Source organism: Phanerochaete carnosa, assembly GCF_000300595.1.
Source record: "Phanerochaete carnosa HHB-10118-sp unplaced genomic scaffold PHACAscaffold_7, whole genome shotgun sequence".
Taxonomy (NCBI): Eukaryota; Fungi; Basidiomycota; class Agaricomycetes; order Polyporales; family Phanerochaetaceae; genus Phanerochaete; species Phanerochaete carnosa.
Window position 1 is genome coordinate 2,646,186 of NW_006767634.1, and position 12,742 is coordinate 2,658,927.

General features: G+C 54.0%; 5 protein-coding genes across 5 annotated transcripts; 1 reads left to right on the plus strand and 4 right to left on the minus strand.

Moving 5' to 3' along the window:
* Positions 1 to 1,804: 1,804 nt before the first annotated feature.
* Positions 1,805 to 2,313, minus strand: PHACADRAFT_260238 (uncharacterized protein). Its single transcript, XM_007398357.1, has one exon. The coding sequence runs from the start codon at positions 2,137 to 2,139 to the stop codon at positions 1,972 to 1,974; it is 168 nt and encodes a 55-aa protein (XP_007398419.1). The 5' UTR covers positions 2,140 to 2,313; the 3' UTR covers positions 1,805 to 1,971.
* An 18-nt stretch (positions 2,314 to 2,331) lies between these two features.
* On the plus strand, positions 2,332 to 4,640 carry PHACADRAFT_148515 (uncharacterized protein). The gene is made up of 10 exons (XM_007398358.1): positions 2,332 to 2,535; positions 2,591 to 2,716; positions 2,780 to 2,885; positions 2,939 to 3,044; positions 3,099 to 3,178; positions 3,233 to 3,347; positions 3,394 to 3,603; positions 3,655 to 3,701; positions 3,761 to 4,125; positions 4,182 to 4,640. The coding sequence occupies exons 1-10, from the start codon at positions 2,341 to 2,343 to the stop codon at positions 4,530 to 4,532; spliced, it is 1,701 nt and encodes a 566-aa protein (XP_007398420.1). The 5' UTR covers positions 2,332 to 2,340; the 3' UTR covers positions 4,533 to 4,640.
* A 567-nt stretch (positions 4,641 to 5,207) lies between these two features.
* Positions 5,208 to 6,941, minus strand: PHACADRAFT_98901 (uncharacterized protein; the record flags this gene model as incomplete). Its single annotated transcript, XM_007398359.1, has 1 exon — positions 5,208 to 6,941. One exon carries the CDS (start codon positions 6,939 to 6,941, stop codon positions 5,208 to 5,210), a length of 1,734 nt encoding a protein of 577 aa, XP_007398421.1.
* A 784-nt stretch (positions 6,942 to 7,725) lies between these two features.
* PHACADRAFT_260240 (uncharacterized protein) lies at positions 7,726 to 8,477 on the minus strand. The gene has a single exon (XM_007398360.1). It carries the CDS (start codon positions 8,175 to 8,177, stop codon positions 7,863 to 7,865), a length of 315 nt encoding a protein of 104 aa, XP_007398422.1. The 5' UTR covers positions 8,178 to 8,477; the 3' UTR covers positions 7,726 to 7,862.
* Positions 8,478 to 8,686: 209 nt separating this feature from the next.
* Positions 8,687 to 10,814, minus strand: PHACADRAFT_211402 (uncharacterized protein). Its single transcript, XM_007398361.1, has one exon. The coding sequence runs from the start codon at positions 10,794 to 10,796 to the stop codon at positions 8,856 to 8,858; it is 1,941 nt and encodes a 646-aa protein (XP_007398423.1). The 5' UTR covers positions 10,797 to 10,814; the 3' UTR covers positions 8,687 to 8,855.
* Between the last annotated feature and the right edge of the window lie 1,928 nt (positions 10,815 to 12,742).

The window sequence follows — 12,742 nt, forward strand, 5'->3', positions numbered from 1 at the left end:
TAGCTATTCCTCACCAGATAGTGCGACAGATTTTTGTGCTTCATTTGATAAAGAGCAGAGTGACTCCATGAGTGATTCTGTCTGTGCTGATGTTAAAGTTCCCTGACCAAGTGCAGGCCAGGATATGGGGTCTCCACTTGTGCATGTTGAGAGCATCATGCTGCAGCTCGCGTTTGCAGGCGTCGAAGCCATGAATAGCCTCGCATGGGACACCTTATGAGTTGTTGTTGATCCTTCGCACACATGTTGCCTGGGTATTGAAGTTGCCACTCTGCAAAACAAAGGTTTTGAGGTCATGAAGTGAGCTTTGCTGTCTGTACAGTTGTGACACAAGCAGCTATCCTGGGCTCTCAAATTGGGTAAACTACAGTTCAACCTCCAGCCCTACCTTGGTGCAATCCTCACAAGTGAAAACATTTTGTCTATACCAACAGAGCACACCATCAAGGGCACCACAATCACTCTCAGCATTGCTGAACAAGCTGAGTGGCTACTGTCCTTGGTCAGTCCATACTTGGGTCACACTACAAGAGAGAAGTACTTGCAACAACTTGTAGCTGCGTGCGCAGGCAGATGATCCATGGACATGGACTCAAGGCCATCCAAGATAGCCCTCATGATATAGCAATCAAGCAAATCTGGGAAGTAGTGAAGGTTGATGAGTGGGGAGGTGAACAGAATGATGGAACAGGCAACAGAAGAGACAAAGAGGGTGTAGAGGAGAAGACATATAGAGGCAAAGGTCTAGGACAGGCACAAGTATTGCAAACAGAGCTGGAAATGCACCATGCAGGTAACCTAGCATGCTGTGTACGCTTGGCAGGTTGAAGAGGTTAAGATGCGGCATGATGAAGAGAAGCTGGGATTTAGGAGTGGGCGTAGACTCAGCGCAACAGTGTACACGAGAGATGTTGGAACATATGGGCTCAGGTGAGGGGTGTGAGTGGAGGATGTCATCGACTGACCGTTGCAACCGCGCAGCGACACTTTCTTCATTTGGGATTCCCAGTTTGTTTTATCTTGTTTGATGACCTTACGTTTGCCTCGCCTGAGTGCGATGCAGTGGACCCTGAAGCCGCCGAGGCATGCCAGGTCGGCAAAGGGAACGAATGGCACAGTGGATTTGGAAAGAACAAAGGAGCTAAACTGAGAACACAGGACGTGCGGTCGGTAGCGTGTCACTCAGCCGGAGGCAAATATCATTGCGCATCAGGGAAATGGGCTGGATTGATTGACGCCGAGAGCGGAGCCGGCGCATCAAGCTTTTTCTGCACTTTATCTCCGCCTCTCATTTAGTCTCTCGCTCCGAAGCTCGCCACAGCATCGGAGGATTACCTCGAGCTGCTTGTAAACATGCGGGCGCTCTTTTCCCCCAGTGGCACAGCGCATCTTAGCGGTCCCTCTGATGCAGGGCAGTGCACTTCAGCTGTAACCGCCCATGCTCCGCGCGGACGTCCTGTGTTGCCGTCAGCTCGCAATATGACGGTGACGGGTCTGAAACATCTTGCACAATCCGAGCGATGTTCATCGCCCGCCTCGGCTCCGCCGAGGGACCAGCGCGACTCTCGGATATCCTGAACGACAATGCTGGAGAAGCTTTACAACACACGAAGACACGTATGTAGTTGTTTTATAGCGCAAGGTTAAAGCATAGTCACAGATATTTGCGCACCCCATGCTACTCCGCAATCATAATTTAGTCAAAGGCATCATCCATCATTCACTTTCAAGTTGTACAGCCTGACCTTCGTGGCGCTTCGGTAAGCGCGGTAAATTCCGTGTTGTCTCAGTCTGCTCTGCTCTGACTTCTCTCCTCGCAGGCTACGCTCAGCAGTGACAAGCTCTGTCACTTATTCATTGATGTAGTTGTGCTCTGAGTTGCAAGCTCAAGCTTCAGCATTAAGGGGCATCACAATGAGATGCAAGCATCACCTGCATACGCGTGATGGTGCCTCTGTCTCCCAGCGCATCTCACCGGGTCGGCATCGAGAGAACAAAGTTCTCCTCCGAGGAGTCTACTCCTGTGAACGCTCCATCTCGCCTCTTTCCTCCTGAGGAGCATGCGGATCCTGTTGCTGGCAGTGCGCCTAGCGCGCGGTATGTGATGGTGGCTCGAGCCGGTGGGCGTACATGGTGCATTTATTGCGGGTGCATCAACTGTCGGAGCCAAAGCCCACTGCGACTCATATACCCTCTCTGCGCATTGGTGTGCGAGCCCCTGTGCGACTGCCCTTTTCACCCTTCTTTTATCCCTCTTTTCTTTTCTCTTCTCTCCCCTACCTTACCCTTTTCTCCGCACGTCTACCCGTGAGGGTCCTGGACACTTACTGTTTTAATTCCATGTCTACCCCTGCTAGTGCCGCACCCAGCGTATGCTCACTCCCGCTCCCGAGCGGAGTGAAGCAGTCTAACTCGACGCTAGTCGACCCGCACGGTGCGCAAGCCACGGAAAAGAGTGACACGAAGCGAGGGTTCCGTTTCTGGATGGTTATTCTAGCAATCTGTTCTTCTTTGTTTCTTAGTGCACTGGAATTGGTGAGCGCCATACCCTGCCTTCCTTGAGAATTTGAGAGCTGATTCTTTCGTGCAGACGGGAGTCTCGACAGCCCTGCCCACGATCGTTCACGATCTTAATGGAAATGACTTTGTCTGGGTATCTTCCGCGTACTCGCTCGCGGCGACTGCTCTGCTTCCCATGTCTGGCGGCTTGGCACAGGTGAATTCCTAGCGCTACTCGTATCCGATTCGGACTTTGCTAACCATCGCCTTACACCGCCAGATCTTTGGGCGCCGCATTACTATGCTTCTCTCCATCGCGCTCTTTGCGCTGGGCAGCGCTCTGTGCGGCGCCGCACAAAACATGAATTGGCTGATTGCCGCGCGGTGTGCGTATTCCTTTCTTGCGGTGCATTGATTTCCGGCTGACGGACAGTTTCAGCCGTGCAGGGTGCTGGTGGCGGTGGTCTGCTCTCGCTCTCAAGCATCATCATCTCGGACCTCGTACCGCTCAAGGAGCGTGCGATTTACAATTCGCTGATCGGAGTGTATGTCTGCCATGCTCTGGCTTGCGCTGCGTCATTAATTGGGCTTTTCTGAAGGACTTGGGCCTTCGCCGCTGCTCTGGGACCACTTGTAGGCGGCGGCCTCGCTGAGCATGGGCAGTGGCGTTGGCTGTTTTGTGAGCCACTTTCATTTTGCCACCAATGACTCCACGGCTGACGCCTGTGCCCAGACCTCAATCTACCCGTTTCGGGAGTTGCAGCACTTCTCGTCATTGTGTTTCTCAACCTGCGCGCACCCCCTGGTTCCTGGACAGAAAAGCTCGGTCGGATGGACTGGATGCAGGTGTCTCTCACGCTGATGCTCTGGACTGATGTTAACCATCACTTGCAGTGGCAATGTCCTGATTATCTCGAGCTCGAGCTCAGTCGTCCTCGGCCTGACATGGGGTGGAGTTCGCTATGCCTGGTCCTCTGCAAGGGTCATTGTCCCGCTGGTGGTTGGCTTGGTTGGAATGACTATATTCGTCTTGTATGAGGCGAAGGCCACTAAAAACCCCATCATTCCTATGTCCTTGTTATCCAACAGGACCTCGCTAAGCGGGTATGCCCACCATGACTACCGTATGACCTGACATACTGACTTCCGCCTCAGATATATTCAAACGTTCATTTGCCCCGTTGTCATCTTGGCTGCTATCTGTCAGTGGCATTGGCATACACTGCATTTGGTCCTTTGCTGATGGCTGTTCCCGGCGTAGATTTTGTCCCGACGTACCTTCAGGCATGCAAGAGCGCATCTCCTATCCGGTCCGGCGTCTTAGAGCTTCCCTACGCGTTTGGGATGGGCGTGATCCTCGTCGTCACTGGCACCACTATCGCCGTCAGCAAGGTCTATCGGGTGCAGCTCTGGGTCGGCTGGGTCGCATTTATGGTCGCCATGGGTCTGATGTCCACAGTCCATGCTGAAACTTCGACGGCGCACATCGTCGGCTATACGGTTATTTTGGGGTTCGCGGCGGGTATCGTTTACTCGGCGACCTACTTCCCGGTGCTTGCTCCTCTGCCCGTGTCCGAGAACGCGCATGCGCTCGCACTTTTTTCCTTCTTCAGGTCCTTTGCTGGAGTATGTAGCCCTCTTTCTGTGCCGCGAATATTACTAAATCTGATCAAATTACCTAGGTATGGGGCGTAACTATCGGCACCGCTGTCCTCCAAACGCAGCTCAGCCACCGCTTGCCCGCCCAATTCATCGAAGAGTTCCCCGGCGGCGTCTCGATCGCGTACTCTGCCATCCCCGTCATTCCCACTTTGGCTGAACCGCTCCGCACCCAGGTTATGAGCGCCTTCGCCGACAGCCTCGCTGTTGTCTGGCAAGTGATGATTGGCATCGCCGGAATTGGCCTAGTTTCTTCCATATTTATGAAAGGTCTGCCGTTGCATACCGAAGTCGACGAGAACTGGGGCATAGAGGAGAAGAAGCGCGGCGGGATCACGGTGAAGGTTGAGCTCCCCGCCCGGCAGCCCGCGTAACGGTCATTCTCTCCTCCGTAACGTCGACACGTCATTATCGGCGACACGCTTTATTTATTTCTGTACGACGACGTCAACAGAACGAGACGAAGGACTTGTCGAATTAGCAGCTATAATCATCTAATATCAATGGACTATATGCACTTCAATGATGAGCTTATGAGCGGCTAGTCCGGTGTAACTTAATAAGTTCGCGTGTCTGTGCCGCTGAACTGAAACTCCTGGAAGTACTTCGAAGGAAACCAAGTGCTGTCGATCATCTTCCTTTATGCTTCGGCCGTACGGTCCAAGTGTCTCGCCGACGAGATAATACACGCCTTCAGTAGATATTGTTTTGTCCTTTTGCTTTTCAAGTCGCCGTCAGTGGTGGACACCTGTAGCGTACAAGCAACACTCACCGATTGACAGGTGTGATTTATACCGCATTACTTCTTTCACGCAGCGGCCGAATGAGCTAGTCTCAGCTAGAGGTGCAGACGAGCCGAGGAGCTTGACCTGAATGGGCTTAGTCAAGAAAGTGTCTTCTAAGTTCTTTTCGGACGTTGTTACGCCCCTAGTTTTCTGAGTACATACACCGGTACTGTGCATCACACTAGCAGCGCAATTCCCACATAGTTAAGACTAATACTGACAATCATGTGCGAAATCACGGCGGCATCAGCCCCAGCTGATGTGCTATCTATCTACCTCTCGAGTCTCTTCATCCGAAAGGCACACGACTAGCTCCCATCGATCGGACAGCAGCGGGTCTGACGAAGGAAATATACTTCCCTGCTTGACTACCTCGAGCGCAGCGGAACCATCAACCTGTCGCCTCCCAACCACCTCTACAACGAGCCATAAGTCCGAGCTGAACTTCAATACGGTGTATTCCGTGTCTCGCGAGAGTGTACCGCCGATCTTACATTGTAGAGTCTGCCGGTAGGAGGGCTTGTCGCCCGCGTCTTGCCCTTCGAGTTCGACGGTCTCAGAGCCGCGCGCGCCTTTATTGCCCTCGCGGACTACACGAACGGGACCGTATGACGGGGCCTGAAAGAGGTAAGTTCCCGGCTGAGGTGTGGGAAGGCGCGAGGTGTCCAGAAGGAACAGTCCGGGAGCATTCGAACCCGTGAAGCGAGCAGGACCCTCCGTCCCGCGGTGCATGAACTGATGCCACGAAGGGAACAGCGAAGTGTCGTCCGGGTGGTGCTTCATGTGGTGCATGGAGATCCGTAATCGCGAAACTGAGTCCACATGCTTGAGAAGCACGCTCCACGCGAGCTCGGGCGTCATCCCTTCGTCGTACACCGGGAGTGTGTCGCAGTCTAGCATGTACGCAAGACCGTGGATCCTGTCGAGCTCCGCGGTGCAGTGACGTCCCTGCATGGTCCGAAGCGCAAAGGCCAGGCGGTCTTCCTCGCCCGTACGTACGAGAGGAAGCGACCGCGGAAGAAGCTCTCGGAAGAAGTATAGCACGTTTGCGGACATTGCGCCAGTAAGTCCGCCAGGCAGCCAGTTCTCTGTGGCCTCTTGGACCGTCCAGACACGATTTACCCAGTGTCGGTCGGAGGAGAACGTTGCAGGGGAAGGGTCGAAGGGAAGGCCGAGGCCGTTGAAATATGTGATACATGGCAGGTTCCCTGCGTATATGTAGCCGAGGGTAGGGACGTCGAGCTTCCACTCCTTCTTCCTCCGCTCCTCGTCTTCTGGACGTCCCCGTTGCCTCAGACACAGAACGTCCATCCAAGCGTACTCCGCCCCGAGATTAAGGAGCTCGACTCGGACGTGATCGACATTTGTATCGTTGGGAACAGGAACAGGCCACTCGTTGCCATTAACCGGGGTCCAGACACCAGTGCGCGCGCTTTCGTGCACCCAGCTGTGCGACACGGTCCAGACTTTGGCGAGGAATCCGTGTCCATGCCAGGCGAGCGTGGAGAGCGGCAGAACACGGTTGCTGTAGAGGTCCCATACTCGTCGGGGGAGCATCCGCGGGCTTCCGACGTAGCCGTCGCGCAGAGCGTCCTGTCGCGACGCTTCATCTCTCTCTTGCTCCTCGATGAGGCTGGGGAGCTTTCCAGTGAAGTCGGGTAGCCAGTGGCCTCGCAGGGAGCCGTATAATTGGCCAAAGTCCCGTGAGGTGCGGTGAAAATGTTCGAGGCACTCCTGTAGTCCCGGCTTCCCCAGCGAGTAGCTGGTTCCGAGAACATCGTTAAGTAAATCCAGCAGGTCGTTGATACCCAGAGAAGTACAGGGAGTGTCTGCGAGTGCGTTGGATATGGCGCCGGGGCCGAAGTGCGCCCATTGTAGAGGAACGCAAGACTGTGGATCCGGAACGAGAGAAAACTTCTTGCCCAAGCCAGAGGACGTAAAGAGGGATTCCTCAGAAACGACTCTTGACTTTGCTACTCCGATTGCTCCCCACGTCATCAGACGTCCTTGGTCGCAGGCCGCCTCGTCAGACACGCCAGAGGCCCGCAAGCAAGACACTGATCGGTCGTTGACATGTGGGGGAAGGGTTATGGTGTCGCGATGAGGATGGTCGGTGCGCCACGGAGGTTCTTCAACTCTGATCGATACCTCTCCAAGTACGAACTCTATCTGCTTCCGCGACTCATGCTGGATCAAAACCAGTGTATCAGAGTATTACTCGGGTGCACATGGCTGCTTTTCACTCACTGGACCATCCTCGCGCTGCCTGGCAATGCTCCCTGAGTTCAGCAAATCTCCGCTACCAGACATCATCATATTCGGCCTTGCCCCTGCAGAGAACGGTGCACCGCCTTCAGCGTACAGTGACAATTATCAAGCAAGTTTCTAGACTTACAGATCGCGTGGGCACAATCCAGTCCAGATGGAGCAGGATCGTTAGCGGTGCTGCAGCTTGTTACAGCTGATGGTGATGATGACGGTTTGAAGCAAGCTGAAGAGGCCGTAGCGAGAGCCATAGGTGACATTGACACTTGACGGGCGGTGGGAACAATTGTCCGATGCGTGGAAAGGAAGCGCTAGCTGCTATCGGCGCGCACTTGCACACTGCTGGAATTCGAATGCTTCGTGGAATGGTACAAAAGCGAGTCCTGCGACGTAGGGGTCGGACATGATACGAGTTTCAGATAAAATTCAGAGAGGCGGAGCGTCGTCTCAATGCCGTCGGCTTAAGGATTTACTCTGATTTTGGATCTGCTTAGCATATCTGCGCCTTGAGAAGATAGCAAGGTACGGAGAAGGATTGATTGAGAGCCACCGTACACCACATATCACAATGAACCAGCCCTGGACCTTAGCAAGTCTCTTCTACATCGCGTTCTAAGCTTGTTCCATAATCTCGCTCATACGACGCAGCGTGCTCTAGGCGAGCGCAACACTATCTCTGCCGACAAATGCTTCGCGATTACCTCTAGAAGACGTTATAAACGGGCGATGTCTGCACACATGAGCAGTACTCACCAAAACCAAGGGGACCGAGCCCTCACGCAAGCACCCCTTGCCCAACTCACTGTCCCTACACCTCCTTCCGCTGGACGCTTGAGTAATGCGCAAGACGTTCGACGTTCGCTTCAAGCGATGCATTTCACTGCACGAGTGACGCAAAGCCTGTGGCGTCCGACGACATGGGTGCGCCCTGTACGGATAGATGGCCGCCGCAGCTCTACGCACAACCATGCATGCACACGATGGCCGGTGCGCTGAGGCATGTTGCCGGTGGATGATGTGTGCATGTCATATCGGGCAGCAGAATGCGAAGAACCTGACGAGGACGCTTTGTGAATCGTGGTCGGCCGTCGAGAGAGGGCTCGCTGTTGGTGCTCTTAAGCTTAGCTTGCCTGGGTGTGGCAGAAACTGGCTATTTCAAAGGCAATATTGACGATTTATTCCAGCGAGCAAGCTGTACTGAAGCCAACAGAGCTATTCAGAATTTCCGAGCTATGTGCAGTCGATCTAGTAGACGGTGGGTGAACAGATGTGAGAGCGTTGCCACTTGCTCGGGAGAGAACGGCATTATGGGTCGGACGTGATCGGATCAACGAAGCCTAACGTGTTCGGGCCGAGTCTTCTAACTCTCCTTGATGAGCGAGGGGGTTTTGCAAGCCTGAGGAGCACTTTGGTGGTAAGTCCTCCAGGTTGTGTGCGCGCCCCTCGGCCCCCTGTTTAGCTGCATCTTCCTCTTGCACCTCGATACAATGAACAGTTTATAGAGTGCTAAGTTACTACTCACCAACACATGAAATACTTCAGTGCTATGTTTATCATCCGTGATGACTAAATACCAGACTGGCGGACAGATACCACGGAGCTATTGTACGGATATTGTCTGAAAGGTCTGTGTAGTTTGCTAAATACCTATTTCTTCCTCCTGGCTTCCTCTGAAATATACACGACGTACCACCGTTCATACCATCGGAGGTATGGGAGTCGGTCGGATGAAGAAAGTATACACCCTCGCTTAACCACCTCCAGCGCAGTCCCTTTCTCAATCTGTCGCTCTCCGATCACCTCCACAACAAGCCAGACCATCTCAGAGAGTCGCAAGATGACATAAGTTGTGCCTTGTAAAAGTGTACCGCCGATCTTGCAATCTCGGATCTCATAGCACTCGAGGTCGTCGCTTGCGCCTGCAGTTTGGAGCTTGAGTGTCTCATGGCCGAACTCGTCTTCCTTCCCCTCACAGTAGATACCAACGGGGCCGTACAGATCAGTGGTCGTATGGTAGTAGGTTTCTGGCTCATCCGTGTGAAGGTGCGAGTCGCGCAGAAGGCGCAGGTCCGACGAAGGGGGCACAAAATCCGAGGCACGAATAGTATCTTGCTGCTCGCGCTGCATGAAGTCCCACCACGAGGGCAGTAATGAGGTGCTGGCCGGATGACACCTTGCGTGGCGCAAGGCGACATGGAATCGTGTGTGCGGGCTCATGTGCTTGAGAAGCGCAGCCCAGGCGAGGTCCGGCGACATTCTTTCATCGTAAATCGGTAATGTCTTGCAGTTCAGGATGTATGCGAGGCCGTGAACCCTATCGAGCTCTGTGGTACAGTGACGCCCTTGAATCACCGTGGCCGCAAAGGTCACGTAGTCGGATTTCCACTCATGACTAGCACTGTACGGGATGGATTTCGGGAGGTATTCTCGGAAGAAACGCCGCGTGTCTGCAGACGCCTCCCCGGTGGCCCCACCAGGCAACCAATAGTCAGTGGCCTCTTGTACCGTCCAGGCGCGGTTAAACCAGTGGCGATCGGAAGACAGGATTCGTGGAGACGGGTCAAAAGGAAGGCCCAGGCCGTTGAAATACGTAACGCACGGCCTGTCCAGGGAGTATACATGGCCAATGGTGGGGACATCGAGCTTCCACTCTTCCTTCCTCTGTTCCTCGTCCTCCGGACGTCCTCTTTGTCTCAGACACAGCACGTCCAGCCAGACATACTCTGCGCCGAGGTTGAGGAGCTCGACTCGAACGTGGTCGAGAGTCGTGTCGTTGGGGAGGAGGACAGGCCACTCGTAGCCATTGATCGGGGTCCAGACCTCAGCGCAGGCGCTTTTGTGGACCCAGCTGTGCGACACCGTCCAAACCTCGAAGCGCTCGGAAGGAGACGAATAGTAAACTCGAGCATAGAAGGGCAGAACGCGATTACTGTAGAGGTCCCACACTCGCCGTGGGGGCACCTGCGAGTTGCTGATGTAGTCGCCATTCACGGCGTTTCGCCGGGTCGCTTCGTCCTCTGTTCGCTCTTCAGCAAGGTCAGAGAGGAGCCGTGTAAAGCACCATCTCCATTTCCAGCAGCTTCGCAGAGAGCCGTACACTTGGCCGAAGTCTTGCGAGGTGCGGAGGAAGTGATCGAGACACTGCTCTAGCCCCGGCTTGTCTAGTGAGTAGCCGGTCCCGAAGACATCGTTGAGTAGATTCAGCAGCTCTGTGGTGTTTACAGTAGTGCAAGGTATGTCTGCGAGGGTGTTCGGTATGGCCCCAGGACCGAAGTGGGCCCGCTGAAGGGAGACGAGGGAGCGTGGTTCTGGTACAAGCGAGAATACTCTGCCCTGCCCATCAGATGTGAAGAGACGGTCGAGAGGGACTCCCGACTCCGACATCTTGATCCTCCCCCACACTTCGCGGCGCACTTCACCAACGCAGCGCGAATAAGCACTCGGATAGGCGCGCAGATTTATGTAGCGAGCATTCGTAGAATTCACAAATGGAGAAACGACAAGGGCATCGAGGCCAGGCGTCCGACTCGTGTACCATGGGGCTTCTTCGACACGGACAGCTGTCCTTCCCAGTCTGAATCTCGTCATTGAACGCTAAATATACTGGCGTCTTAATATATATTCCTGCGCATATGTTATTTGTCTCTGGCTCACCGACTCAGATTGACCGCTACACGTAGATTCCTTGGAGTTGCTCCCCTCCTCACTAACTGAATCTGCATTCTTCCTCGCTGTCGCACGTGCAGATAGACCCGCAGAGTTGATCTGACTCTGTCCTACACACAACGGCTCAGTAATAATAATAATAAAACAGGAAATAATAAGTCTCAATCCTAGCGACTTACTGACACCCATCTGGTCTCTGCAAACCGTTCTGAATCAAGCTGAGGTTTTTTTTTGTGTCGCGGCGTATGCAAGCGAAGCAAGCAGCGTAGTGTAACAAGTGCAGTCAAGTCGCAAGATGGGTACCGTGAGACAGATCAGTAGTAGGAATGGATCGTCTAGTCCCGATATAGGCATCTGCTGCGGACGTGCATGTCGAGAGTGCCGGTTTTCATTATTGCTGGTCTCTTCAAAAAAGGCCTATAGATGGTACCAGTTACACTGCGATCTACACAGCTGCACGGATGAGACTGTGGTGACAGTATCTGGGGGATATTGAACATCACGCGGGCGCGATTTCGGTCATTCGAGAATCTGATCGTTGAGCGTTGGTTTTTGTCTGACCATGTCATACAAGTCTCAAGATACTCCGCACCCAAGAATCTGACCATATTATCTACACCCAAGAATCGTGAGTCCGCCCGTCAGAAATCCTGCGCCCAAGACTTGTGCAAATGAGTTTTTGTGCTCGCAGCACTGGACTGTGGGGAACTAGGCATGTCACTTCAGAGGTTCTTCACCACGACGCGAGCACATGTGTACGCGAGCTTGACAGCCGTGTCGATTTCAACCTACGTCCATGCCCGCCAGTATCCTGAGTGTATCAAACGCGTCTTTATGTCGAAACCGCGCAAATCCACCCTTGCCTCCTTCATCGCCCCCCGAGTATGATCGGCCCACCAATCGTGTTTCGGTTCTGCCTCTACGCAACACCTTTGGCACATCATACACCTTGTTGAGCTTGCCGAATGCATCATGCCCATGTCAACCGCTCCGCCCGCATATACCGGCCGGCCTTGCTGAACTGCCCGGGGCTGATCAGGCTGCGGCTGACGACCCACTAGAGATGAACCTTCTAGGGTCTATTCATGACTTCAGCTACCTAGCAATCCGCTCGACCAGGTATTTGACAACTAAGCTGGGCTGACTGGGGCAGCCAAGCCCACATTCTTCTGAGTGATCACTACCCGCGCAAGCAGAGATGCTCCTTGCACCCCCGGCGCCCTCAGATAGCTCTAGTACCAAAGCAGAACCTGATTTGGAGATGCAGTGGTCTCCTTGAGGATGACCACGACACTGGCAGCATACCGGTCTTGTGGGGGCAAAGGTACCAGTGAGCTTGATGATGGACCTAGTGATGTGCGGGCCCGGCTTGGGCTCAAAGCCCGGGCTTGGGCTTGTGGCGACGTCGAGCCGAGCCCTGAGCCCGAGCCGAGCCTGAGCCCGGCCCAAGCCGTGGGCTTAAGCCTGGGCTTGCCAAGCTTAGGAAAAGTATTTGTACGCTACGAGAGTGAGCTTATTTATATTTAATAGGTTACTATTGCATGTATCCACTGTACTGCAGCCTCCAGAGGGCATGTGATCGCGCTACAAGCCATGTTATGGCAAGGTTCGCGAAGGGGCGCCTACGGCGAACGCCAGGCGGCGGCGCACAATCGCGCCCAGTCACACACCAGCAGGGACTGCCCAGTCTGGTAAGTCAACGTTTGTCTCATATGTGTATATAAAGTCGTTCTTACCATATTTTAAGCCCAGGGAACAGCAATACATTTGGTGCACCCAAAAGCCTGGGCTTTCGGGCCGGGCTCAGGCTTGACTTTACCTCAAGCCCGGCCTTGAGCTCGCTGCCAGGCCCGGCTTGGGTCAGGCTT

Excerpts from the sequence above, each read along its gene's own strand:
- PHACADRAFT_260238 (XM_007398357.1), bottom strand. The coding sequence starts at position 2,139 with ATGCACCATGTACGCCCACCGGCTCGAGCCACCATCACATACCGCGCG.
- PHACADRAFT_211402 (XM_007398361.1), bottom strand. The coding sequence starts at position 10,796 with ATGACGAGATTCAGACTGGGAAGGACAGCTGTCCGTGTCGAAGAAGCC.
- PHACADRAFT_260240 (XM_007398360.1), bottom strand. The coding sequence starts at position 8,177 with ATGGTTGTGCGTAGAGCTGCGGCGGCCATCTATCCGTACAGGGCGCAC.
- PHACADRAFT_148515 (XM_007398358.1), top strand. The coding sequence starts at position 2,341 with ATGTCTACCCCTGCTAGTGCCGCACCCAGCGTATGCTCACTCCCGCTC. Across the intron at positions 3,702-3,760 it reads TGTCATCTTGGCTGCTATCT|ATTTTGTCCCGACGTACCTT; the intron begins GTCAGTGGCATT and ends TTCCCGGCGTAG. Across the intron at positions 4,126-4,181 it reads TCTTCAGGTCCTTTGCTGGA|GTATGGGGCGTAACTATCGG; the intron begins GTATGTAGCCCT and ends CAAATTACCTAG.